The 26811-nt window shown below is 35.4% G+C and overlaps 4 protein-coding genes across 5 annotated transcripts in view; 3 read left to right on the top strand and 1 right to left on the bottom strand.

Annotated features, from left to right (window-relative positions):
• Positions 1 to 1185: 1185 nt before the first annotated feature.
• On the bottom strand, positions 1186 to 8135 carry LOC127803700 (serine hydroxymethyltransferase, mitochondrial). Its single transcript, XM_052340129.1, has 15 exons — positions 7962 to 8135; positions 7799 to 7849; positions 7591 to 7677; positions 6622 to 6743; positions 6366 to 6442; positions 5855 to 5979; positions 4622 to 4714; positions 4033 to 4125; positions 3721 to 3918; positions 3496 to 3600; positions 2717 to 2782; positions 2505 to 2582; positions 2085 to 2196; positions 1840 to 1950; positions 1186 to 1586 (listed from the first exon to the last, which is right to left on the bottom strand). Exons 1-15 carry the CDS (start codon positions 8058 to 8060, stop codon positions 1438 to 1440), a joined length of 1566 nt encoding a protein of 521 aa, XP_052196089.1. The 5' UTR covers positions 8061 to 8135; the 3' UTR covers positions 1186 to 1437.
• A 3467-nt stretch (positions 8136 to 11602) lies between these two features.
• LOC127804988 (U-box domain-containing protein 4) lies at positions 11603 to 14980 on the top strand. The gene is made up of 2 exons (XM_052342133.1): positions 11603 to 12024; positions 13853 to 14980. The coding sequence occupies exons 1-2, from the start codon at positions 11708 to 11710 to the stop codon at positions 14706 to 14708; spliced, it is 1173 nt and encodes a 390-aa protein (XP_052198093.1). The 5' UTR covers positions 11603 to 11707; the 3' UTR covers positions 14709 to 14980.
• Positions 14981 to 18928: 3948 nt separating this feature from the next.
• Positions 18929 to 20373, top strand: LOC127804702 (probable aquaporin NIP-type). The gene is made up of 5 exons (XM_052341642.1): positions 18929 to 19090; positions 19310 to 19534; positions 19641 to 19838; positions 19923 to 19984; positions 20076 to 20373. The coding sequence occupies exons 1-5, from the start codon at positions 18953 to 18955 to the stop codon at positions 20266 to 20268; spliced, it is 816 nt and encodes a 271-aa protein (XP_052197602.1). The 5' UTR covers positions 18929 to 18952; the 3' UTR covers positions 20269 to 20373.
• Positions 20374 to 21146: 773 nt separating this feature from the next.
• Positions 21147 to 26811, top strand: part of LOC127803227 (protease Do-like 7) — a 39272-nt gene continuing 33607 nt past the window's right edge. The window contains exons 1-4 of one of the 2 annotated variants that reach the window (XM_052339311.1): positions 21147 to 21770; positions 21987 to 22057; positions 22805 to 22939; positions 24369 to 24427. In XM_052339311.1, the coding sequence (XP_052195271.1) occupies positions 21482 to 21770; positions 21987 to 22057; positions 22805 to 22939; positions 24369 to 24427 (554 nt within the window). In that variant the 5' untranslated portion in view covers positions 21147 to 21481. The remainder of the gene's footprint in view (positions 21771 to 21986; positions 22058 to 22804; positions 22940 to 24368; positions 24428 to 26811) is intronic. The other variant, XM_052339310.1, reaches the window with a different exon arrangement.

Genomic DNA, 26811 nt, shown 5'->3' with positions numbered 1-26811 from the left:
GCCTCATGCAGTTATAATAGTGGATTGTGTTGAGCATTCAATCTTTTATATCTATCTATTTGAAATAACAATTTATACCACAAAAATTCCAAGAAAATTTTTTGATGAATGTAAAGCCTAGCTATAAGCTTAATGATCACTCATATAAGTTCTTAATGATAACAATAATCTTCTATTTTAGTCAAATTTTGTTTCTCCTTGTCTACTTTTTATTAAGTGACATGATCACAAAAACACAATCTCAATAAGATGCGAAAATAATTTTTAATAAAAAAATCTTCAGTGTGAACATCATCTACTCATGTAATTTACATTATTTACTAGAGAAAGACAAATAATTCTTTGTAATCATCGACAAATCTTATCACGTAACGTATAATGTTCATCATCTTCATCCACTAACTCATAAAATCATATACTTTATATTTTTAGTGCTAGAAGTTTATAAAAGAAATTGAAATATTTGGCACAAGAAAAAAAAACAATGAATTAGGAGTAAGAATGCTGAGATTCAATATAATAAGAAATTTAAAAAGTAACATGTTCTCAGCGACCCAAAATGTGTCAACTGTTAAAATTGAGAAATCAGAACATTCCATAGTAAATTTGAATAGTCACTCATTCCAAACTCATCAAATGCCATAGTCAGTACTTTCTAAGTTAACTTGCATCTAAAGTACTCTCAAAATTTTCTCTATGATTGTGGTTATTTCTTATTTGATCTTTAAGTTTCTTTTATTGTGCAGCTGACCACGAAGCATTAATGTTTTGTACTAATCAGCGATGGAGTCAGAAAAATTGTTTAATGAGGGCAAAACCTATTAAAAAATAATATAATAATATAAATATTCTAAAAATTAACATAATTTATTCAATACCTGACAATAATTCTTTGTAAGGATTTGAAATTAGATTATCATAATTTATATTTTTAATTTATTAATTAATTTTTTTTTATAACTAAAGTTGTTGGGCTTAGCTAAAAATCTAACCTAACATAAGTGAGGCTTGTTAAATATTTTAAGCCAGTGGCAGGCCAAGGTCCTCACTGGGCCTACACAGGCTCCACCCCTGTTACTAATGTTTGATTATTTATGATCTACATGAAGCCTATGTGGGATCTAAGAAAATGAAAAAAAAATTACATTTTCAATTGACTAGCTAGATAAACATCTAATGTCCAAGTTTCTTAAAAACACCGTATTTATTATATCTAGTGTACATGGTGTATTCATAACTAGAATATATATGATGTATTATTACAATGCCAGTCATGCACGGTGTTGTCCATCACTGGTGCAATGGTCTACAATGATGATTTTGAAAACAAAACTTTTTTTAGTTTAGCCAAAGCAAATCTAGCATGACGGCCTTCAACAAAGGGACAGCCCAATACACGATACTCCTAAAAAGTGGTTACCGGGCGCAGAGGATTCCTTAGATTTTGTATTTCATGGTTTCTTTCTCAAATCCAATTGTCGGGAATTGTTTTGCATACTCCTCAACATCGCGTCGGAGCTTTGCAATCTCAGATTGAATAGGAGCACTCGACTGCATTGTTGCCAAAAAATCTTTCAACTTTGTTCCTGCATCATGAAAAATAGTAGAAAGCGACGGGTTAACACACTCTAGCATGCAAGCATTTAAACACAAAAATGCGCGCATGAAATAGCTCAACAATATATGAACAAAGTGATAATGATTAACACTCAAGACCAATGGGCATAAGAATCCTCTTAATATTACGTAGGGCTCCCAAGAAAGACGGCAAAAGCAGCATACACTGCTACACGCAAATGGGCAGCATCAATCAGAACTAAGACCAAGAAATCTACAAACCTGTACTTTCTGCCTTTATCCTCACAGCCAGCTTCACAGCAGCATCAAAGAAGTCAGCAACTTTAGCAAAATCCTCTTCAATGAATCCCCTGGAAGTAAGAGCGGGGGTTCCTGAAGCATCAGAATTTACCACCAACCTTGTTAGTGGAAATAAATTTATGACTGAGGAATTAGCAAAAAGGAAAAAGACAAATAAAAAGAAATAGATCGCTGAGGCACAATCTGATCTAGTTGGAGCCTCCTACCCATCCTGATGCCACCGGGAACCATGGCAGAAACATCTCCAGGGACTGTGTTTTTGTTGGCTGCAATATGAACAGCTTCCAACACCTTTTCAACTCTGGAACCATCAATACCCTGTAGGGAAAAACATCCAATTAGGAGGTGGCATGTCCTATTCTTTTCAGATGGAATTAACAACAATACACGTATAAAGAATAGAGCACATGTCCTGCGAATTTTATGAGAATCTTGAAATCGTCTGAAATGGGACATGATAACAAATTACTTCTGTTGAAGGCATTGAGATGAGTGAATGAAATAACTGTAGCAGAGTTGGAAAACTCTCCAACAGTACTTTGCAGTGTTGGAAAAATTTTCCAAACACTACTTTTAATTATTAAATTCTCCTACCCACTGAAAGATTGAATCCATTTTCCATTTACCTTGTTCTTCAAATTCACCAAAACTAAGTGGTTCTCAGTCCCACCAGAAACAAGCTCATAGCCATTCTGAACCAACGTCTGCAAAATTGGAATACCAGTTAGACTTTTTCTGTAATGATGATTGACCACCACCTTGCTCGAAACATCAAAAGCAAGAGGATGAGTAAAAGTTCCTTGAAAATCTGCTTTAGATTGTTCTGATTGGGCCATACCTCCGCAAACTTTGAGCAATTACTTAGAACTTGCTCTTGATAGGCTCTGTATTCTGGAGTTGTAGCCTGCATTTCAAAAGAAGACAAAAACACAAAAGCAGGGGTTTAGAAATTAACTTTGTGTCGAATGGGGCTAGGAGTCCTAAACGAGTCGCCATGCCCTACTTGGTATAAGATAATTTCCAAAAGGAGCCCCAAAAGGCAAACAGAACTACTTCCAGCAGGCTATAAGTCCTGAAGTTGCATCCAGATGTACAGTTCCAATGGTAAATGGTGGCCCCACCCATTCTTGAGGCCAGGAGTTTGACTCACAGTCCACCTCCCCAAGGTTGGACAATTATATGCACCCAGAAATGGAATTTACCAATTTGTACCTTTCTATCTTGAATATTAGACTGTTATGTAGTATATTTTAAGTACACTTCTTTCATACTGAAGATTTTTCTCTGATCATGACAGAGAAGAATAATTTGTGTTGAATCATGTTACAGATAACCAAAGAGCCTTCAGGCATTGCTTTACGTGACCCCACTATGAAGTGCTACATCTAAAGTTATACGGGCACAACCCCCAACGTGCTAGTAACCGTAGTTTAAGTCATCTGGAGATGGATCAAGAGGCTACAACTGCAAAATTACTGATTCGAGTATTTTAACACCATTTTGGTTTTTGGACCTAACACTGTTTCTGACCTTGATAAAGGTTCATCTTTACCACTGGGCCAAAAGCAAGATATGTTACCAAAATTTTAAATAAATACTGCTGTACAGGTTCAGCACCTGCTTCAGTGCAACTGCTAAGCCAGAAATTGTGTGATTGTGGGGACCACCTTGAAGTCCAGGAAAGACAGCCTGGTTGATTTTGTCTTCATAGTCATAAAACACCTTCAAGAAGCAATATAGAATTTAGTATTCATTTTACTTCCGATCACAGAATTGCTTGTGATTTTGTGGATGCACAAGGCAAGAGTGAGTAATTGCAACGTTTTTTCAAACGAGTGTCACCTCTTTGCCTTGTTTATTTATCTCCTTCACCCCTTTCCTGAAGAAAATCATGGCACCACGTGGCCCACGAAGTGACTTGTGGGTTGTTGTTGTCACTACGTCAGCATAGTCAAATGGAGAAGGGATGACACCAGCTGCAACCAACCCACTGATGTGTGCCATGTCCGCCAACATAATAGCTTTTTGCTTGTCGCAGACCTGTTGAATGCAACACAAGTGTAAGATTGAAACTTTTACAGAATGAACTGGACAAGTTAAGCCATAATGCCAGCATGTTAACTGAAATAACATAGTTAAATCTAATGGATTTACCTTGCGAATGCGTTCGTAATCATAGAGACGTGCATAAGCACTAGCACCAGCAACTATTAGTTTTGGCCTGAAAAGTGTGGCACTTTTCTCGAGCTGTCATTAAAATTTTCAAGGTCAGACAAGCTTATGTCTAATAAACAAGTTGAAGATACAAATTTCCTAACGGCTAAAGTAGTAAATATGCATGATTGGAACTGGCTTCTCTATAGCTGATTACAACCTGTCAGGTGAAGATACAAAGTATTACAAAAGGTTTTCGAAGGAAGTGGCTTAATCCTTTCCTGACAGTTATAATAATGTATGCATTGTTTCTTGTACAAAATGCACATTCAAGACAACACATACATAAGTAGTGAGTCTGGCCTGTAAGAGGTTGATTGATGAAGAGGTGTATAAATGAAAAGCCAATGAGTAGAAAAACAATGAAGGCAAATTCAATTATGATGGCTATATCAGGTACGTAAATTCAAGCAAGAAAAGGAACATATTGGTTTGCTTAAATTTAATGTCAAATTACAGGCAACGCAATTGCAAAAGATGAAAAGAGTATGGGTATTGAGGTGTAAAAAAGAAGATATAAGATAGCAACCTGATCATAGTCAATGTAGCCAGTGCTTTCGTTTAGTCGGTATGGCATTGTCTCAAAGAATATTGAAACTGCAGATATCTTCTTTGTGTCAGTCTGCTCAATATAGAAAAAGGAGAAAATGAGAACAAATCCATATTGTCTAACTAAAATGGAGAAAATGCTAACCTTCACCATCCCTCAGCCCAACTACAAAAAAAATCACATGAATCTCACTAGATGGAGTCAGATACATGAATTCTAGACCTCCAGCCATCTCCATCCATGACCACATTCTATGTAAAGCCATTATATCATATTTCAAGTCTAAGAATATAATAGGCGAACACCACCCCAAAACAGAAAAAATGAAAAGAACAGAAGATCATAACCACAAGAAGCAAATTAGCTCAAGTCCAAGGATGCTCCTCAAAATCATCATCTGGGCTCAGTTCTGTTTGCATTCATGAAGTCACTCACAAGTCACAACATCAATACCATTCACCACATATATAAAACTAAAAATTACAAATATATATTCAGAGAATCATTCAAGAGCAATCCTTTCTTTTTTACAGGTTATGGAAGTACAATGTTTTCAATATCTGTGCTTGGCAAGGCCTAGACATTTAAATAAATCCAACACTTTTTAGAGGCAGTTATTCATGTTTGTATCTTCAAAAGAAGTTGGCACTAGAATATCTGTTTGGTGACACTATCTGTATGCTTTGAATTTGAATAAATCTTTTGAATCATTCATTCATACGTAGCAAAACTATTTTTTTGATTGATTTGATTCAATTTTCTCAGGACATCAGTTTGCACTAAGAAAATCGCAGGAGACATCTCCCTTTTTTTTTTTATGGTTTGAGCATAATTGGAAACCAGGATACCAAAGACTTTGAAGGTCAACTTGTCCAGCTTTAATCCTATATAAATTCCTGGGAAATAAGAATTGATACAGCACAATTGAAACTCTAATGAAGTACACATATTTTGCAATAGCAGGCAAGTCATCATCCAGTGAAAACTACATAATTTCAATCGAAATGACTTAGAACACTACCATATGGTCCATTTTACAACCTTTTATGGAAAATGAATCATCCTGCACTGATGGACATTTTTTTTCATCAGAACAAACTGCAAACAAAAAAACAAGCCCTACTAGTGCCTTTTAAGGAAAAAAAGTCAATCCTAACCCAAAAACAGGAACCAGTTAGTTAGCAGGAAAAACATAAAGTAAGTTGTCAGCACCTGATAGCCATGTGAAAGATGTCCACCATGAGGAAGATCAAGAGCCATGATTCTTTCATGAGGCTTTAATAATGCAGTATAAACTTGAAAATTTGATGGAGAGCCAGACAGAGATTGCACGTTCACTGCATCAAAAAGGTGTCAATTTTCCTGTTTATATGAGTGGGCGATGAGGGAGAGAGGAATTTAGCATTACAGTTTCCTTACTTCCACAAAATATTCAGCTTCATTCAGACCATCTACTCCTAGAGATGCTAGGAAGAGAGCCTTTTCCATTTCCAATAAGTCAATATAATATTTACTTTTTTTTTTGTATTAAGCATATGGGCGTCTACAGGTGGACCCTAGTCGCCAACAGCTAGAGTAAAGCTTGCCAGATCAAATGAATTAGCATGTGTGGAACTGTATTGTTCTGGAAAAACTAAAAGTGAACCCAAGATGCATATGACTGCACAATTTTTAAGCATGTGTAAACATTTCTCTTGAATTTTTTCATGCATATATTGCATACCTCCCCATTTTGCAGGATCCAACCTAAACACTTCCAGAGCACGCTTCTGGCATAAGGATTCTGCCATGTCAATATACCTGAAAGAAACAAATTTCTATAGTCAATGTTTTCTTAAAATCAACATAACTTAGGAAAGTCAAAAACAACTAATAATTGAATTAGCTTTGTGTGTGAGCTACACAAGCCGATATCAGTAAACATAAATTTATAATTTCTTGAGAAGCAAAAGGAAAAGAAAACGTAGGGATCATCATACTCATTTCCTCCATAGTATCTAGCGCCTGGATATCCTTCACTATATTTGTTGGTCATTACAGACCCAACTGCTTGCATCACAGAGACGGAGGTGAAATTCTCCGAGGGAATCAGTTCAAGTCCCTTCACAAACGTAAGACGAATTTCAGGAGAGATCAACTCCAAAAACAAAAACGCATCTTGTGGCTGCATGCCAAACTATCTATATTCACTCAATTCAACATGCAGAACAAGCAGAAAAGATAACAAAAATTTTGAACCTCAGGTTGATCTTTAAACCAGCGCCTGCAATCAACTGAACTGAGCTAAATAAACTACTTAAGTTTGACAAGGGAACGGAAAATGAAAATCCTTATAGATTTCAAGAAGATATCTATTCATTTTCTTATAATTTATAACCACACCAAAAAAAGGCTCAATTTCTTCATCTCTTTTTATGTATTTTCCATTTTCTTTTCTCCCCATGAATCCTAGTTCCGGACATAGATAATTTTCCACGTCCTGGATTAGGACACGCAGAGGAATTGAACTTATTTTTGGTAAATTTGTACAGTCATCCTACAGAAAATAAGGAAAAAACAAAATCAAAAATAGATATCTCCTCCTTCAAACCATACGAGTATGCTCCGAAAGAAAGTTGCTAGACATATATTGTTTTGCCTAGATTGAGTTAACTTTCACGTCTTTTGGCCATTTCAGTTAATTCTATTGTCATGGTGACCTTCTAATCCTAGGGAAAATTATCGTAAAACAGAAAAGAACAAAATTCACAATTTCATACTTCTGAATTTCTTGGGCTACTAATTCAGTTAAAAGAAATGAACACGGCAGAAGCATTCCGTTGTATATATCCTAGGTGTTACCTGAGAAACGTTCCAAAGTATTGTATGATATACACAACGACGACGACAACAACAGATACTTAAAATTCTTTGGTTTACACAAGCACTTAGAGTGAGAGAGTATAGACCTTCCATTGTCTTGCTTTCTCGTGCTCGATGATGTCAGCAATCTCAGGATCGACAACCTCAAGTGGAGCATTCAATTGCTTTGGCCACTGCAAGGTCAAAAGTTTGGACGGTGAAGATTGACGCCATAAACATGAAAATAAGATTCAAACAAATAAAGAATTACAAGAGGAATTGAGGCACAAAACTCAAACAGTTAACAGGCTTAACTGAGACACGAGATTTCTCCTTTTCGTACACGGCTTCGTCGGGCAAAGACGACTGCGAAACAAACCCCAATGAACATCAAATTCGTCAAGAAACAGGGATTTTAGGAACGGAAGTATTGCAAGACAGAATTGTTTCATCGTTTGAAGAAAAAGAAAATGGCAACCATGCAATAGAGGGAGCCGCCCTTGCCGTTATCGAGAATGCGCCGAATCGGCTTGTCCAGTGAAGAAGAGAGCCTGCGAAGTGCCATTGCCATTGCCATGTCTCTCTGTGTGGCTCTCTCTCTTTCCTTCGTGTTCTCTGTTTCTTTGGTGTTTCTTCATTCGGTTTTGGCTGAGCTTTTGGTGGCTTGAAGTTTTTTTATTTTATTTCCGAATTATTGAACTTTATCCACTTAAATTAAATACTTTGGCGTTTCTTCCTTCTGTTTTCACTAACATAAATAATATTTCTTATTGAAAATAATAATCTATGACATTTTTCATGTTATAAAATTCTGTTAATAAGGTATTTTTTGAAATATTTTTTATGTATGTGTTGTTTAAAAAATAAAAATTAATCATATTAATAAGATTCCAACTAAGTATTATCTAATTAACAAAATTATTTTAACATTACGTCAATATATATTTTATTTTATTTTATTTTAAAATTTCACAAAATAAAGTTAAAAAATAAAGTGAGATGCCACCAAATTAACTAGACTAGAGATGAATTCATCTCTATCCAAACTCTATATTTCCTAGCCACAAAGAAATCGTTGAGATGTATTCGATAAAGTTTTGAATTATTTGTTAAATGAAATTTGTCACCTATTTCCTCGCCTATTATTACTCTTTCAAGTCTCAATTTATGTTATTTTCAACTACAAATTTACAATGACCCTTGTGCCCCTTTCTTAAGCCCATGTCAAGTCCGGCCAATCCATTCATTCCACTTCAGCTTAACTTTTTGCACATTGTGTCACATATGCTTTATTTGAGGGCCTAAGTTCCAACATAGATAAGATTAAAACAGTGTAAAGCTGACTCCAATAATTAACTATTTCCTTTGCCAAATTTAAGGAAGCTACCTCAAAATCAGAACTTCAACAGTCCTCACCATTATCAAATTAATTCGTCAAATTTCTAACAAAATTTAAAAAAAAAAAATACCAAATGTTGGGAATGAGGCGGGAATACCATCAACACTAGAAGACCATAGAAGAAAATGATCGATCGAATAAGAGATGTGCAAGCATGATCACTTTAGGTAATTAGTGATGACTCTATGAATAACTCTGCGAATGAAAATTTGTGGTTTGTAATTTTTTAAATTTTTTTATTTATTTGTATATAGGATGAGTAATATTGGGCTTAATACATCTTAAAGTTCCTGAACTATTATAAAATATGATATTAAGTCCCTCACCTAAAAAATCTCAAGATTCTATTTTGAAACAATTAAAAAGATATATTTTTAGTTCTTACCGTTTACATCCATTTGTGTGTGACATCACGCACCGTTTAATCTGCGTGACATAACAAATTCATGTATATAATATTGTTAATATACGCACCGTTTAATCTGCGTGACATAACAAATTCATGTATATAATATTATTAATATACGCACCGTTTAATCTGCGTGACATAACAAATTCGTGTATATAATATTGTTAATATTTTGTGTGATTTAAAATGATTTTATATTATTTTAATTATTGTTACTATATTCTTACATTTAATTATATTATGTTGTTGTTCTAATTTGGCATGAATTTAGATGGCATTTCATGTGCATTTCGACCTGGTTTATACGGCCTGTTCAGATCCATCTCTTCCCATGACCGCAGCCATCACCCCTTCCCACCATGGCCGTGGCCTTCTCTCTTTCTCTCTCTATATATATACACTATACAAACCCACCCCCTCCCATAGCTGCAACCCCTCTCTCTCTCTCTATATATATATATATATCTGCACAGACCCACCTCCTCTCATGGCCATGGCCATCACCTACCCCCGGTCATGGCCGTGGCCATCTCTCTTTCTCTCGCGACCATGGTTGGGGGGATGGATGATGGTTGCGGCCCTGTGTGTGTTTGTGTATATGTATATATATGTATGTATATATAGGTTTTGGATAAACATAACAGAATTGTTTACTTGCATTGACGAGAATGACTAAAAAGATATCTTTTTAATTGTTTAAATAGTGAATCTTGAGATTTTTAGGTGAGGGACTCAATGTCATATTTTGTAATAGTTGAGGGACTTTAAGATGTATTAAGCCATAATATTGTGTATGTGATTATTAATTTGTTGTATTTGATTTTTAAGCTTGTGCACATGCGTTTTTTTATTATTTTGTATGTTTAATTATTAATTTTGTATTTGATTATTAAGTTGTGTATTTAATTATTAATTTTGTATATGCATATATTTGATTATTTTTTGTATTTTATTATTATTAAATTATAAAATAAATAATAAATTTTTATAGTAGTGAAAATTATATAAAAGGTAAAATAAATAAAATTAAAATTTATTAATAAATAAATAAAATATGGAGTTAAATAAATAAGAAAATATGGAGTGTTGTTGGAACATACACAGTTTTCGAGATAAAATTAGAATTGATAGTGAATTGTTTATAATATAATAAAGAGTGAGATAAGAAAAAATGATGGAATCAACTAAAAACATTATAAAATAATATGATAATAATAACACAGAAGAAATTAGCAAAGATAAAACAAATAGACTGCCGTGGGCCGTGGCTGTGTGACTGATAATAAGTACTGAGCTGGCCCAATTAGCCTCCAACAACCCAAGCCCATTCACATCTCCTCCGTGCTGTGCTGGCTGCTTAGAAATATTGCCACGTTACAGTCCCTCTGGGTGGATGGCGTAGTTTCTCTAAAGTGTCAAAGTCAAAGTCAAATTCAAGATTTTTTTTCTAAAATTAGAAGTAGGCAAAGCCAAACTTGTTTGCCCTAGACTTTTCTTTTTAGTTTTGGCATTTATAATGCATTGTAGAAGATAAAGTTACTTGACTTCTTTTTTTTTTTTTTATTAGCAATTTCAAAATTAAAATTTTAAATCCATTATTTGAATACATTAATTAGATACTTATAAATACTTACTTATGATAATTATTATTCTATTCCATTCCTTTCTTTAAGAATTCTTTTAAGTAGATTATTATATATAAAAAAATTAATGTCTTTGATTCAAAATTTAAATATTAACTGTATCAAGTTACAAGCTCAACATTTAACTATTTAATTTACCAAGGTAATAATAAGATTTTGTGAATGGTAATTATCTCAATCAAAAAAGGTTGGCATATTCGCATATCCCGCCCTCTCAATCTTAGAAAAATTAGAAAGAATTGCATCCAACTCCTTGGACTATTTATTGCACGACATCCTCAGCCCCTTGCACTTTTCAAAATGCCAAACGTAAGAGCAGAAGTTAAAAAAAAAAGAGAAGAAGGTAGAACCCAAAGAATGTACTGTAACTTGTAATATCTTACAAATCGAACAAATTTAGTAATATGAAGTGATAACTTAAAGGATGATGTCTGCAATTTTATTTTCCAAATTAGGCATGATGGTGAGGTACCTTACTTTACCTAACCCGACCCGAATAGTCAAAAGGAGGGACCGGCGTGTGGCCACGTCGTCGCCAGTTAATGGCCGAGAAGAATATTGTGTGTTCTTAAACTTTATTATTAATAAGTTTGGCATTTTGAAGTAAAAAAATATGTATTTTAATTGAGGTGAAGCTGAAAAACGTTTGCTTCATCTCCACCTCACCTTTTTGCCCTTTTACTGGCTTTCTATTCTGGCCTTTAAAATGCTCCGCCCTGAGATATTTCTCTCTCTCGGCCCCTCCCTGTGACTTCTTTCTTTTGCTCTCTTTAATGGCGAAGACACGGGAGAGAGACACCTGGATGCGGTCAGAGGCCCACTTCTCCGGCGCCAACTCCGATGCCGATCCGGACCCGCCACGCACAGCCGCCAATCGCACCCTCCAGCGCCTCCTCCAATCCGATGATCTCTGCGCCCAAATCCAGGCGGCCGAGGAGATTCGCCGCCTCACTAAGACCTCCAACCGCTGTCGCCGTCACTTCTCCACCGCCGTGCCGCCCCTCGTCGGTATGCTCCGCCGCCCCGGTTCCGCCGAGGCCCACGAGGCCGCCCTTCTCGCGCTCCTCAACCTCGCCGTCAAACACGAACAGTGAGTATATAACATAATTCACGGAAAAAGTTTTAATTTTTCTTTTTCCCTTTCTGGGTTATGTCTTGGCTTCCTCTGTTGCTCTGTGTTTGTTGCTCGATTACTACGACAATCAACACTAGCTAAATGAACAAATGGATCTGAATTATTGGCCCCAGTTTTGGGGCTTGAAGGTAGGCATAGAACCAAAATTCCTTGCTGAATTTCTAAATAGAACTTAGCAATTGGCAGAGCTTTTGATTCTCAAAATCGTTTCTCTCTTGGAAGTTTCTGGGTATATCGATGGAAAATTCTGTTAAATTACCAACTTAAGTTATCGTTTTGCTTTCGGACATGGTCTGGTTAGTTTGGAGGTGGGATTGTTCTTTTCTTCAAATGGTTGCTCTTTGTCTTTCCTCCATATGTTACGTTTCCTAGCTTTTCTTCTAAGCTGTCACATGGGTTCTCTTTTGCAAGAATAAAATTCCACTCTCTTTTCTTTTCTCTTTCTTTTGGCCCTTTATTTTCCTTCATTCCAAATAAAAAAAGTAGTTGGGTATAAAGTAAGATCGGGTTTGGAAGGGAGCAATATGATGAAGCTGTTACTTACTATTATTTGGCGTAGTCACGTGCTAGGAATTTTTAAAATTATTTGCTTCCAAGTTAGCTAGCTGTGTTTGAAAGCTTAACATTTATCAACTCTCAGATTAAGGGAGAACACAAGGGGATATCCTCTGGGTGTTGGCCATTTTATCTCCTTAATTCAGGAAAAGCAAATGAATACCTTATGGGTTTCAGCAAATGAGAACAGCTTCCCCCTTTGTCTGATTTCCGATCTCCCTTATCGATTTTTTACTAAATAAATTAAGAAATATAAAGAATAGATTTCGACATTTACAGGTCCTTGTCCAGTTATGATGATTTCTTATACAACATTTCTTTGGTCCATTGCATAGGAAAAAGAACGGTTTGCTTGGTATCATGAGTAAAAACTTGTGATTGTTTTATCTGCTGGTATCTGCTTGTAGCAGAAGAGCTTAAACATGTCTTCCTGATAGCAGAGCTAGGAACTTAGTGCTTTCCTTGCAAACCATCGTAGGCAAAAGTATGTAGCCTTTAGGCTGATCTGAAATTATTTTTTCTATATAGAGACTTGATAACTGATTTTGCAATTTAATCGTCTTATCTTCTCCATCTTGTCTTCACAGTCAATTAACAGTGGCTTTGTTATTATGATTACACTTCAGACAGAGACCAGACGGCAGTAACACAGTATATTTTTGATATAAAAACTGTTACTTTATTTTTCATTTTTGGTTTGTGTTTTTCTTCTTGTAACAGTGTTCAACATCTAGTTAATGATCAATAATTTTTTAGGGCTGCAGAAGAATGCAAATTTAATGCTTAGTCTGATATAGCCAATTGAAGGCAGAACTTTCAGTATTTAGTTTTATATGCCTTTCTCCTGAACAAGGCAAAAAGTTATTTTGTTTGTGGTGTCATGTCTCACATAGAGCAGCACTTCACGGGTAACTCACTTGCCAGTGAAACGAGCAATTTTGATGAAAAAAAGGCCACAAGACTAATTCTTTGACCAAAAATGAAAGATAGGGTTTTGCTGCATAGCATAAGGATTGATGATATGATGGACCAAACAACTGTTTTAGCCGATGCCTAGCTGTAACCTTTTCGTGCTTTATCATCCTTTCAATCTTTTCTTATCATCTTTTGTTCAATTGTGGTGGATTGCATCTGTTATGTTCACGGATAGTTGTCATGTGTTGGGTGGACTACTTGAATGCAAAACCTACTCAATATTTCAATCTGATCTTCTTTCTACAAAATGCAGAAATAAGGTTTCTATTGTGAGTTCTGGTGCCTTGGAACCAATCATCGGCTTTCTACAGTCAGAGATTTCAAATCTACAGGAGTATGCAACTGCATCTCTACTCACGTTGTCTGCGTCCTCTGTCAACAAGCCAATAATTGGTGCTTCTGGTGCCATCCCTCTGCTTGTCGAAATACTGAGACACGGGACTGCGCAAGCCAAGGCCGATGCTGTGCTCGCGCTTTACAACCTCTCAACACACTTGGACAATCTTCTCTTAATCCTCAATGCAGAACCTGTTCCTCCTATAGTTGACCTGCTTAAAACCTGTAAAAGATCTTCAAAAATAGCTGAAAAATGTACAGCTCTTATAGAATCTTTGGTGGGTTTTGATGAGGGCAGAACTGCGTTGACATCTGAAGAAGGTGGAGTGCTTGCAGTAGTCGAAGTGCTTGAAAGCGGGTCTCTTCAAAGCCGGGAGAATGCAGTTGGGGCGCTTCTGACAATGTGTCAAACTGACCGGTGTAAATATAGGGAGCCAATTCTCAAAGAAGGCGTAATCCCTGGCCTGCTTGAGCTCACTGTTCAAGGAACGCCCAAGTCTCGGACGAAAGCCCAGACACTCCTCCGGCTACTGAGGGACTCACCTCATCCTAGATCCGAGCTTCAGCCCGACACGTTAGAGAACATAGTTTCTGACCTTATATCTCAGATGGAGGGTGACGAGCAATCAGGTAAAGCCAAGCAGATGCTGGCCGAGATGGTACAGGTTAGCATGGAACAGAGCTTGAGACATTTACAACAACGGGCCCTGGTGTGCACCCCAGCCGATCTGCCCATTACCAACAACTGTGCTTCCGAAGTTTCTTCAAAATAATTGCCCGCGTTCATAACCGCAGGTGGCTTCTTGAGAGAAAAATCCGTGTGCGTAGCAATACTCGTAGGACAGGAATAAGTTGCAGCAGGATGCCAGTCCAGGCCTTTGCGATGGTATCAGGTGACTGGTCGATAAATGTCAATAAATTGCAAGTTTTTATGAAGAAGAAGCTGAAAATTCTGGTGCTGTAAACAGTTTCTGTAAATAACTGGTGTATTGAATTGTCACGTACATTCAATTCAGGGATGGCTTTCTTAGTTTTCTTTTTACCTTGCAATTGCTTCAAAGCAAGCCCTTGATTAGAAGCTCCATAAACAAAACAATGGAGCAATTCGAAGAACCTTTTCCATTCTGGTTTGCAGGGTAGTTGGTAGCTTTTGGCTCTTGATTCCACAAGAAATAATGATTTATTCGAAGAAGCGTCGGCAAGCATCCTCATTTATTTCTGCAATAAAGCTCCAGCCCCCACAGTCCACACCGGTTACACCATCATCATTGTTGCTTAATTTGATTGCCTCTACCTTCTACAACGTTTGGGTCCCAACAAACATAAAGTATTGCCTTACACTGATCTGGAGTTGATTTTCTCCTCCATCTACTTTTTCTTTTTTCGAGGTATCTAAAAATGAGATTTTAGTTGGTTTAATATTAAATACGGTTTTGAATTATTGAGAAATATGGTTTTTAATCTCTTAATTAAAATTTTTGCATGTTTCCTCTTTCAATTCCTTTTTTAATTATTTTAAGTCATTGACATTAGATGACTTAAAATAAACTTAAGATGATAAAAAAAATGATTGGAGAAGAAAATATATCAAAATTTTAATTGAGGGGTTAAATGTCATATCTTTTAATATTTTAAGGACCCCTTTATATTTTAAGTCAAATTAATTATTTTGAATTTTTTTTCATTAATTCTCTCAACCTTGTAAATGTTTTATTTAATGAATTTTCATTTAATATTTCTCCTTTAAATTGAAACAACAACAACATTTTTGCTTGTGTTAAATTTTAATAATTCATGTTTACTTAGCAACAAAAATATATAATCATTCAACCCATGCAATTGCATCAACTTTTTCCAGAAAATGATCAATGATTAATATAATTATTACACAAAATTATCTTAAAAAGTTAAATTAAAATACCATATTACTTCTAGAGGATGAAAAGTTAAAATTTTATTTTTTTATTCATTTTTCTGAATAAAACCTCATTTTTATTGAAGAACTTATTGTAATTTGAATTGAAATTTTGAAATAAAAAATCATTATTCTATTTAAATAAAGAGAAGACTTCTTATTATGGCAAATTTTAGTTTTGTGAGTAATAATAAAGGGATGGAATTCTAAAATAAATCTAAATTAGGAATTTAAAAAAAAAGGGTGGATAGTTATAAGACTAAGCATTGTGGATTATTAAGAAATGTGACCTTTAGTCTCTAACTAAAGTTTTTGCATATTCTCTCATTTATTTTTTTGTCACTTTATTAAGTCCCTTTTATATATTTGTAACGCATGTGTAATTTATATTTTAATAGAAACTAATGCTAAGCACTTAAAGTGACAATAAAAAAAAAAAATAGTTATAAGAGGAAATATGTCAAAATTTTAATTAAGAGAGTCAAGGCTACATTTTCTAATAGACCAAAGACCCTTTGTGTATCTTTAGTTCATTGAATTATTTTTTCTCTTGAGGTAGAAAATGAAAACCAGTGAACAAAATAATTGGTAAAGTGGATGGTTAAATGGAGAAATTAGTTTCTTCTAATTACGTAATTTTTCTGTCAGATTATGCAAGAGAAAAAAATAAAAGTTGTAGACCCACCAAAACCCAAAAGTTTCAACTTTCAACAATCAGAATAAAGAAAAAAAAATTGCAAACTTGCATTTCCTTTCTAATTTTGATGGATCTATGTCCGATGAATAGGGGTATTGACGCGTTATGGGTTACAACCCGTTAAAAGAAAAGTTTTAGATCTAAGAAAAAGTGTAACATCCTTTCTTGAGTGATAGAAATGATCGGATTAATTTACCCTGATGGGTTTACGTAAACTTCTCAGGAGTTACCAATTCTTGAGCTATCTCAGTTCAAACATGTTTAACTTGAGAATTCTTTATTCACGTTCAATACAAAAATGTATCTAACTAATATTGTTTCATAGTACACGGTCCCCGATCCAGTATCCCCAACCTTTGGCTAGTACACAGTCCTAACTCATGGCCAGAGTTGCTCTAATACCACCTATAACATTTCGCATCGAGCGATAGGAAGGACCAAATCAACTTATTTTGATGGACATACACAAACTTTCTAGAGATCACCCATTCTTGAGCTATCCTAACTCAAACGTTTAACCTATAAATTCTTTATCTACATTCAATTTCAAATGTATGTTATTTTATTTTTTATTATTCTCGATATATATATTAATTTTTTTAGAGTTTTTTTTTATTGGACCTGACCTTGGGATGTCAAGGTATTACAAAAAGAGTCAGAAACTCAAGAAAGACAATAGTCAAAATGTTCTATGAGACTTTTTTTACGAAATAGACTTTTGCCTAAGGGAGAAGAAGAAAGTCCAAGGAGACTCATAGATCACTTAGGGTGCGTTCTCTTTATTTTTTAATTTTTAATTTTAACTTTTGAATTCATTTTCAGTTTTATGTTTTGATAGTCTATTTTTAGAAAATTGAAAACGCGTTCTCTTTATCGTTTTTAAAAACTATTTTTCAAAACAGAAAATTAGAAAACGCGTTCTCTTTAAAATTTTGAAAATATTTTTTTAATGATATTTTATTCAATAAATTTGATTATTAAGTAAATTATAAATATTTAATGTTAATATATCATTAAAAATATATATACATTTTAAGTTAATGAATTTTGTAATATTTTTTCCCATTACAATAATAAAATATGAATAAATAAATATGTTTTGAGTTTTGAGTTTGTTTTGGATGAAAACACTCAAAACAACTTTTTGTTGTTTTGAGTTTTCTTTACAATTTTTTTTTGTTTTAAAAAATGTATTTTTAAAAACAGCAAAGAGAACGCGTTTTTATTATTTTAGAAAATTGAAAACTAAAAATGACTTCAAAACAATAAAGAGAACGCAACCTTAGAAACCTCTCTCATGAAGTGTTTTTAAAAAGAATGTGAAAATAGATAACTTCAATTATTGAAAATCACTTCAAATATCTTAGAGAGGATATGGTTTATTCGTTAAAAGTCATAATTCTAGTTAATATCATAACATTAACAATGTTTATCTCGATTCTCTACATTTCTTTATAAATAAGTGAATTTTCATTCAAAAAGATACATGTAGTAGGTATCAACTATAATTATACATTAAACTCTTCAACAACCAATGGTGTGTAAGTTGAAATTAGAGTGTTTGTGCAAGGAATGACATCCTGTACACACTGGGATCATTCTATTCTTTTTTTTTTTTTTTTGTAGATTTTGAGTGACTTGACAACAAATTTATTGGCAAATAATTAAGTTTATTAGTGTATTCAAGCAACAATAATAATTTTAATAGTTATATATTCGATGAATAAGGGTATAAATAATTTGAGTTTGACATTGTTAATTAGGCTTGAGTTGTTTGTTGAAAGATGTGTTTAACTTCAATTCATCTATATATTTTTATTTATGTTCAGTTTAAATTCGTACATTTAATTTAAACAAATCTCATTATTCATGAAAATTAAACTAGTGTAAAAAATTAATTTTACTTATTTATTTTTTGATAAAGATAGTTATATTTACTTATTTAAAGTAAAAAAATGATAATATAAAATATAAATAAATAAATATATATTTACTATTAACTGTGCAATACATCTCGACCATAACTTCAATTATTCAAACAACCATTGAGAAAAATAAGCCGTTAATATAAATCACTGAAAAATTCAATTATAATATCTGTTTGTATAGCTTATTTTCCGGAGACCCAAACAACTTAAAAAAAAAAAAATCATATCTTAACGTCAATAAATTTAAAAATCTTATCTTAACGTCAATAGATTTGGATAAACATATTATGAGATTTCCAAAGTTACTTCCATTGTTTATCCACAAAAAAGAAAAAAAAAAAAAAAAACAAATGAAGTCAGAATTCTGTTAATTTACAAGAGAGGCTTTACCACTGCATGCATACGGATCTCTCTTTCCCTCGTCTTTGATTAAGGTTATCATCACTTCTGGCATCTCCTTCTCTCTTGGAATCAACAATGGAGACAAAGGCCGACGGGACCCATGGAGAGATCTCTAGACTAGAAGAAGGTGACGCCGGCGTTCCCTCCGGCCAAGAGTCCAAGAGCAGATTTGGCTTTTGCACCTCAACCTCAGTTATCACCATGACCCAGAAGGTCAGTCATGAGTGTTATTAAGATTGGATAGTGATTTGTGTACTACATCAAGGACAAACAATAGTAAACTTGATTTACTAACAGATGATATCTGATTAGATTACCTAACAATCAACGACAACATCATGAATCCGCACTTGCATGTTCACGGACGTATATTGATTTTTTGTATCTCCATGGTTGATCATCTATATACAAATGGGGTTTCTTGTTCTCTAGGTGGTTGCTGAGGTGATCGGCACATTCTTTGTGATCTTCTCAGGCTGCGGAGCCGTCGTCGTCAACAAGCTCTACGGTGGCAAAATTACGCATCCGGGCGTCTCTGCGACGTGGGGTTTGACAGTGATGGTCATGGTCTACTCAGTCGGCCATATTTCTGGCGGCCACTTCAACCCTGCCGTCACCATTTGCTTCGCCGCATTCCGCCAGTTCCCATTGTGGGAGGTATATATGTGTATATTTCTGATCAATTCTTGTTAAGGAATCAAAATATGAATTCAAAACAATCTCTACTCGTTTACCTGTGATTTCGAGTTAAATTAATTTGCAGGTGCCTTTCTACATAGTGGCTCAATTAATGGGTTCGATCATTGCGAGTGGGACTCTTGCCCTCATGTTCAGCGTAACTCACGAAGCTTTCTTTGGTACCGTTCCGGCGGGATCTGATGCCCAATCTTTTGTAATCGAAATCGTCATCTCTTTCCTTCTTATGTTCGTCATCTCCGGCGTTTCCACAGAGAATACGGCGGTATATATATCTATCTTGCTTCAACTCAGTCTCCATTGTCTTATTTTAATCCAATCCATTCATTGCCGGTGCCTCCTGTTGCAGGTAGGAGACCTGGCCGGAGTTGCCATTGGAATGACGATAATGTTAAACGTCCTGGTCGCCGGGTATATATACACATCCACACATTCTTCAAAGATAAAGATACAGTTAACGCCATTAATCTGATTTTGCTTTTCTTGTGAGAAAATTTTGCAGGCCAGTTTCTGGAGCGTCGATGAACCCGGCAAGGAGCATTGGACCGGCCATTGTGAAGAGTGTTTACAAGGGGCTGTGGGTGTACATATTGGGGCCAGTGATCGGAACCCTAGCCGGACGATTTGCTTATAACTTGATCAAACTGACTGATACCCCTATGCGTGAATTGACAAAGAGCTTCTCGAAAGTCTAGCCCCTGGTAGTTGGTAGCTGAAACAGTGCGTGTAATTATATTATTAGGTCAATTAGGCAATTAGGCCGGAAGAGATGAAACACGTGATGGAAATGTTTCGGTGCGGGCGGCTGATTGGTTTTGCTTTGCTCGTCTATTTACCATATTTGCTTCTAATCGGGAACTGAAAAACATTTATTTCTATTGAATTTGGCGATATATAATTCATTTGGAAAATGATCATCTTATTGGGTACGTTATCTTCATTGCCTTATCTTTGAGATATAATCATTTTTGATTCCTAAAAGGAATAGTTAATGCATTTATGAGATAGAGAAAAATGTTGACAAAATTATAAATTAGCCCCAAAGAAAGATTTATTATTTGTGAAGTTAAGTTTTAGGCATCTAAGAGTATCACACTCACACATATTTGATTTTTTGATATTTAAACTTCAAATGATTTTTACACATTTTCTATTATTAAAAAGTGTATTGAATATTATTATAAATTTTTTCTCCAAAAGATAATAGACTCAGCAGCTTTATATTAGATTAAAAATCTTGGGCCTTAGGTAAATTTTTATAAAGCTAGTAACAATTTTAATAAAAAGTGAATATTATGAAAATTAGTAACTCTTTTGTAATTATTTGAAAAATGTTCATAAGGCAAAAAGGCTGGAGAAAGGGTAGGAAGGGAACAAATAAAATGAGCCGTCGTATTCCAGGGGTTAAAATGAATAGTTTCCTCACAAAGGGAAAGAAATGAGATGGGAGTCATAATTGAGGAGCGCCGGCGCAAAAAATGGAAAAAATCTTATGGGTTCTGTTATGTTTGTAATGAAATGGGGGGGGGGGGGGGGGGGGGGCCCGATGTCGACACTCTGCGAGAACAATAAAAGCGGCCAATAGTTTGTGAGACTGTCCGTCAGCACGGAATTCAGTGCATGTGGACGCTGCGCACACAATTTCTCGCACACTCTCTCTTCTAGTTCCATCCTCCAACCAAAACCGAAACCCACTCTCGCCGCCGGTACTGTTCTACGGAGTTTTCCGATTCCGGCGCTCATCACTCTCAGGCATCCATCTGTTCCGACGCCCTAATCCTGCCCTAATTTATACATTCCATCACTCAAAATCATATCAAATCCGTTTTTGATAAGAGTTCTTGAATTGCCTCGGTTAGGGTTAGGGTTTCGGACAGAGAATTACTGAGAGGGAGATTGTGTGGGGGAATGAGCGATCCGTTGGAGAGGCTGGGATCGGAGGGCGCGGCGGCGCTCGAGGAGTCGAGTATTAAGGAGGAGCTTTGCATGGAGATTGATCCGCCGTTCAGGGAGAATCTGGCCACCGCCGAGGATTGGAGGAAGGCGCTTAACAGGGTGGTTCCGGCCGTGGTTGTCCTCCGGACCACCGCTTGTCGCGCGTTCGATACGGAGTCCGCCGGCGCCAGCTACGCTACTGGCTTCGTTGTTGATAAGCGCCGCGGGATTATTCTGACCAATCGTCATGTGGTCAAGCCTGGTACTTCGTTTACTGGTTTCTGCAATTATTTCAACATCGTGAATTAAGTTTTGGCGAAACATAAAATTTAGTTAATTTTTAGCATACTAGGCGATTATGTATTCTTCCTAGCATAGCACATGGTTATATCGGCGATTTTGTATTCGTTCTAGCATAGCACATGGTTACTATATCGATGGGATTTCCCCTTCGTGCTAATCAGTCTCATTTTAACAGGACCTGTAGTTGCAGAAGCTATGTTCGTAAACCGTGAAGAGATTCCTGTATATCCTATATATCGCGATCCGGTATGTGGTTTGTGTTCTGCACATTTTCCACTGATCTGTCAAGACTTTGTTTATTGGTACAAGCTCTTGACCAGAATGATCATGGAATGGCTAGTTTCTTGAATTGCAATCCTAACTTCCAACTTTTTAATTGACTTTTGTAAGCTAACGTAACAATTAATATAATATATATGGTATATCAATGCATAAAATGCTTGAATGTCACTACTGTTTGAATAACTAGGACCCTGGAGGAAGTGGGAAAATTGGTGTCAGATTTGTTTACTAGTTGTCATATTTACAGTATTTTGCAGGATGTCACAAGTAGATACATATTTATTCGATATATAATTGAAACTGGGATTGTTATTGGATATATCTAGTTTTTATTTTTTATTTGAGCTCTCTCGCACTCTCTCTCTCCAAATTAATGTATATATATTTTTTCTTTTTATGTCCTGTATTTTCAGTGGTATTAACTTGTCCTTTTAGTGTTATGAGTTATGCAGAACAATGCTATTACTTAATTTGCTCTGTATGTCTATGTTTTTTGTATGCATGGACAGGTATGTCTGTACAAGTATATTTTCTTTTCTGGAATTGTTTTAGTTTATGGCATTGTTGCTTTTTTTGGGAAATATGTTATGTCCCGCTGGCAGTTATACTCTCTGAGGTTTGCATTTATGAGATACTGTCATGCACTTGTAGAGTTATTTGTAAGACCAAATGTTTATCGAAGTGAAGTAATGCACGTCCACTTCCTTCCAGGTTCATGATTTTGGCTTTTTTCGTTATGATCCTGCTGCAATAGAATTCCTGAGCTATGAGGAAATTCCTCTTACTCCAGAGATTGCTTGTGTTGGCCTAGAGATCAGAGTTGTTGGCAATGACAGTGGAGAGAAGGTATGTTAAATGCATGCATAGTTTCACTTTTATCTCATGGTACCATTGTGATGCTAATATAAGATTATTGAACATGACCTTGTTGGTTGTCCACCTAGGTTAAATCTTCTCTAACTGAATAGCTTTAGAAAAATTCAAGCAAACTTTTGTGAACGTATTCGCAATATGTATTGATGAGCACTAATTTGATGCATTCTACTAGAGAACTAACATGTTTTTATTTAAAAGAAATGAAAGGTTGACAATCCAACAGCATAAAATAATTCATCTTATGGTTGCTATTGGACTAGAAATAAATGAAAAAATCAGAGAAAGGAAAAGCACATATTTACATATACTTTTGCTTTGTTTAAATCTTTCCTTTTCATGATAACTATATATTGTAAATTGGATGATTTGAATGCTTCATCTCCCTTTTACTCAGTGCTTACCTTCTCTATAAGTTTCTAGGCATTACTGGACCGAGTTTGTGTTTGTTGATGTATCTTAATAGATAATTAGATATATCGGCCAGATACTGAAGAGGGAGTTAAGCAACCGCTGGCAGTCAAGTTTAATTTTTTATTGATGGTATTTGATTTTTTATAGAAAATATTTGAATCTATTCTTTCCAAGCAACTGGGGGTTGGTCTTACTTGTTTAATGTTTTGCTTTGTGTTAAATGATGTATACCATTGACCGTCTCATTTGGATGGCAGAAATAGAAGACTTGGGATGTGTGTGTATTTTACTAAGAACTTGTAACTAGAACGTTCAGTCTTGTGTCTATGTCATTCCCGGGTTTGTGGTATCGGGAAATCTTGTATTAGAAAATAGTGTCATCCTTTTCTTATTCTTGACTAGGAATTTGATATACCTACATGGTTTCTTCCATCTTCTTTGGTGTTTAGGTAACGTGTGGGGTGGAGGACAAGGGTATGATGGTGCATGAAAGAGATTTTTACTTAAGCTTTCAAGTATTATTTTATCATGAATGAATTGATTGAAATGACCTTTTGTGTCAGGCGCCTCCAAACAGTGGATTGAAGTAGATCTAGAAGCATATTTGAATTTTCATTCTGCATCTTGTTATGTCCATGTAAATTAGCTTAACATATTTATCTATACCATCTATCAATGGGATTAACCGATTTAAGTATTTGGATTTTTGTTGTCAACTCATCTTCTTTATGATTGTGGATTAAATTTGGATACAACTTGCCCAGGTCATTGATGTTTATTGTGGTATTTATAGCTTCTCCTTGATATTTCCAGTTTTTCAGTAATTCTATTCTGGAAAATGAGTTTCTGTCCTTACTGGCAATTTATGTTATGTGGTCATTATCCATTTAGTCTGAATCTTGCCTGTTGTATTCTTCTTCTTCTTTATTTTTCCCCCTGGAGGGGGAGGGTGTTTGCTGTTTCATGGTTTGATACTCTGAATTTGCAGGTGTCCATTCTTGCTGGTACCCTTGCTCGGTTGGACAGAGATGCTCCTCATTATAAAAAGTATGTCAAGTTAATATATTTTTCTTACTTCACTATATTTTTTCTCATAAGTTAAGGGTTATCTGAAATAGTTATAGTTATAGTTATAAAAAGGTACCACCCATGTGTGAAGGGATGGCAAAAACAAAAGCCAAAATAATTGAAATTTTTATTTTTGGCATCTTGGTAAATATCTGATGTAATAACTATGTATTCACTTTTTACTAGTAACTTATATTATTATTTGATCAGTTTATTAAGTAAACCTCAACAAACTGAGAGAACGAAATCAATCCTGAACTGACCTAGGAAGGAGATGGTGATCATTGAAAGTTGCCCCTAGTTTTACACATGCAATGACATTTGTCAAGAGTATGTCTTCTAATTAAATTAGCAGCCTTAAGTGCACAACCATCCACAAAAAGGGGCACCTTGGTGGGAACCTTCAAAATCCCAAACAACTCTTCAAGGGAAGGAAGGATCTGTGTTTATCATATCAAGCACTAGAACAAAAGGTTAGAAGATCCCAATTAACCCTACAGTTTGCTTAACTTCCTAATCATTCAAATCTCGTATATAAACCTTCCGCTCTTATTTAGTGACCTTTGAGAATGCCCTCTTTATCATGCATGATAAGAGTAGGGAGAGCATCCTTTCATTTTTGTGGATGACACATCACTTAAGTGTCGGGAATTAGAGAATTAGGAGAGGACTTAGGAGATAAATAGAGTAGTTGTGTGTAGAGGAGTGTTATTTTTACAATTATGTGTGGTGGGGTGTTATTTTTCAGTTGTGTAGTAGTGGTAACTGCTGTAAATAACTGCTGGGATATCATTATATAAAGCAATGCCCCTATGTGCTGAGTGTAATCTAGCAAATATATTGAAGTTATCTCATTTTCCCTCTATCTACTCTTTGTTTCCTTCTATTGTTCTCTCTACTTTCTCCCTAAATTCTCTCATTTCTCTCTATTCTCTGTTTCCCTCTCTTCATCTCTATTTACTCGCTAAATCTTCTCACTCCATTTCTTCTTTCTTTCATGACTGTCAACTAGAAATCCTAGATTCGAAACCTAGGATCTTGACAATTGGTATTAGAGTAGTGGATTCTTGGATTGCTAATTTGATAGTTTGGATCTATTAGAGATGGTAGACGAAACTAGAATGAAGCAATTGGAGGGACAAGTCAACCATATTTACTCCCTGGTGACAAATCTGCAAACCCGAATGGAGGCCTTGGAAGAAGGATCGATTAATCATCGTGAAGCAATTCAATCATTGGAAAACAAGTTCGATTCTTTGATAGATGGATGGCTAAGAGACTCGATGGGTTCTTGCAGATGTTTCCCAAAATTCCTCAAATCAGCTTACCTTGGGACTTTCCGCTGAAGGAGAATGCTTATCCAATTTTGGAAGGTATTGATGGTGATGCTGCTAACATGACATGTCCTAAGCAATCTGCGGGTGAACACAAGGTGCCTAGTTTAAGTAGCAACAAAGAAGTTCATGATTGGGATTTGAATCTGTTCAAATCATGTGACCTTGTCTCCGTCACAAACTCAATGAACACAGTCAAAGATCCTCTCCCTTTAAAGCATCTCCCGGGAGAAGTTCAACTACTTTTAGGCATTTCTGATCCAAAGGACATTACAACCCAAGGTGGTCTTAGGTTTATCAAGGAAGGTCAAATTGTTCCAATTAAACCAACTCAAGAACTTTCACTTGAGGTGGGAGATTTGGATATCCCATGGAGTGATCTGGTTTTTGAAAGAGAGAACTGGTGCAGGTTCTTGTCGTGTTTAACTCTTGAATGGATGGCTCTAGAAGTTCCCCGTGATGAACCATCCAATGAGAAGTCAGATGTATACAACTTTGGTGTGAAATTATGGGAAATTGCATGGAGTTCCACACTCTATTTAGTCTTATAGAAAACCATTGACCCTACTGCTACTTCTAGTTCTACTTTCCCTCCACTAGCTACAACTAGTAATATTTGCCAAATTTGCTCAATCAAATTTCCAAGGTGCTAAATTTCTTTGATTTTCTTGAGGACAAGAAAATTTTAAAGGGAAGGGAAATGTCGGGAATCAGAGTATTAGGAGATAAATAGAACAGTTGTGTGTAGAGGAGTGTTATTTTTTATAGTCAGTGTAGTGGGCTGTTATTTTACAGTTGTGTAGTAGTGGTAACTACTGAGATAGCATTATATAAGGCTATGCCCCTATGTGCTGGGTATATCAAACAATTATATTGATGTTATCTCATTTTCTCTCTATCTACTATCTGTTTCCCTCTATTCTTCTCTCTACTTTCTCCCTAAATTCTCTCATTTCTCTCTATTCTTTGGTTCCCTTTGTTCTTCTCTCCATTTTTTCCCTAAATCTTCTCATTTCTCCCTCTATTTCT

The sequence above is a fragment of the Diospyros lotus genome, chromosome 6 (assembly GCF_014633365.1).
Source record: "Diospyros lotus cultivar Yz01 chromosome 6, ASM1463336v1, whole genome shotgun sequence".
Lineage (NCBI taxonomy): Eukaryota > Viridiplantae > Streptophyta > Magnoliopsida > Ericales > Ebenaceae > Diospyros > Diospyros lotus.
Note: the sequence above shows the minus strand (reverse complement) of the source record. Positions and strands in the feature narration are given on the sequence as shown.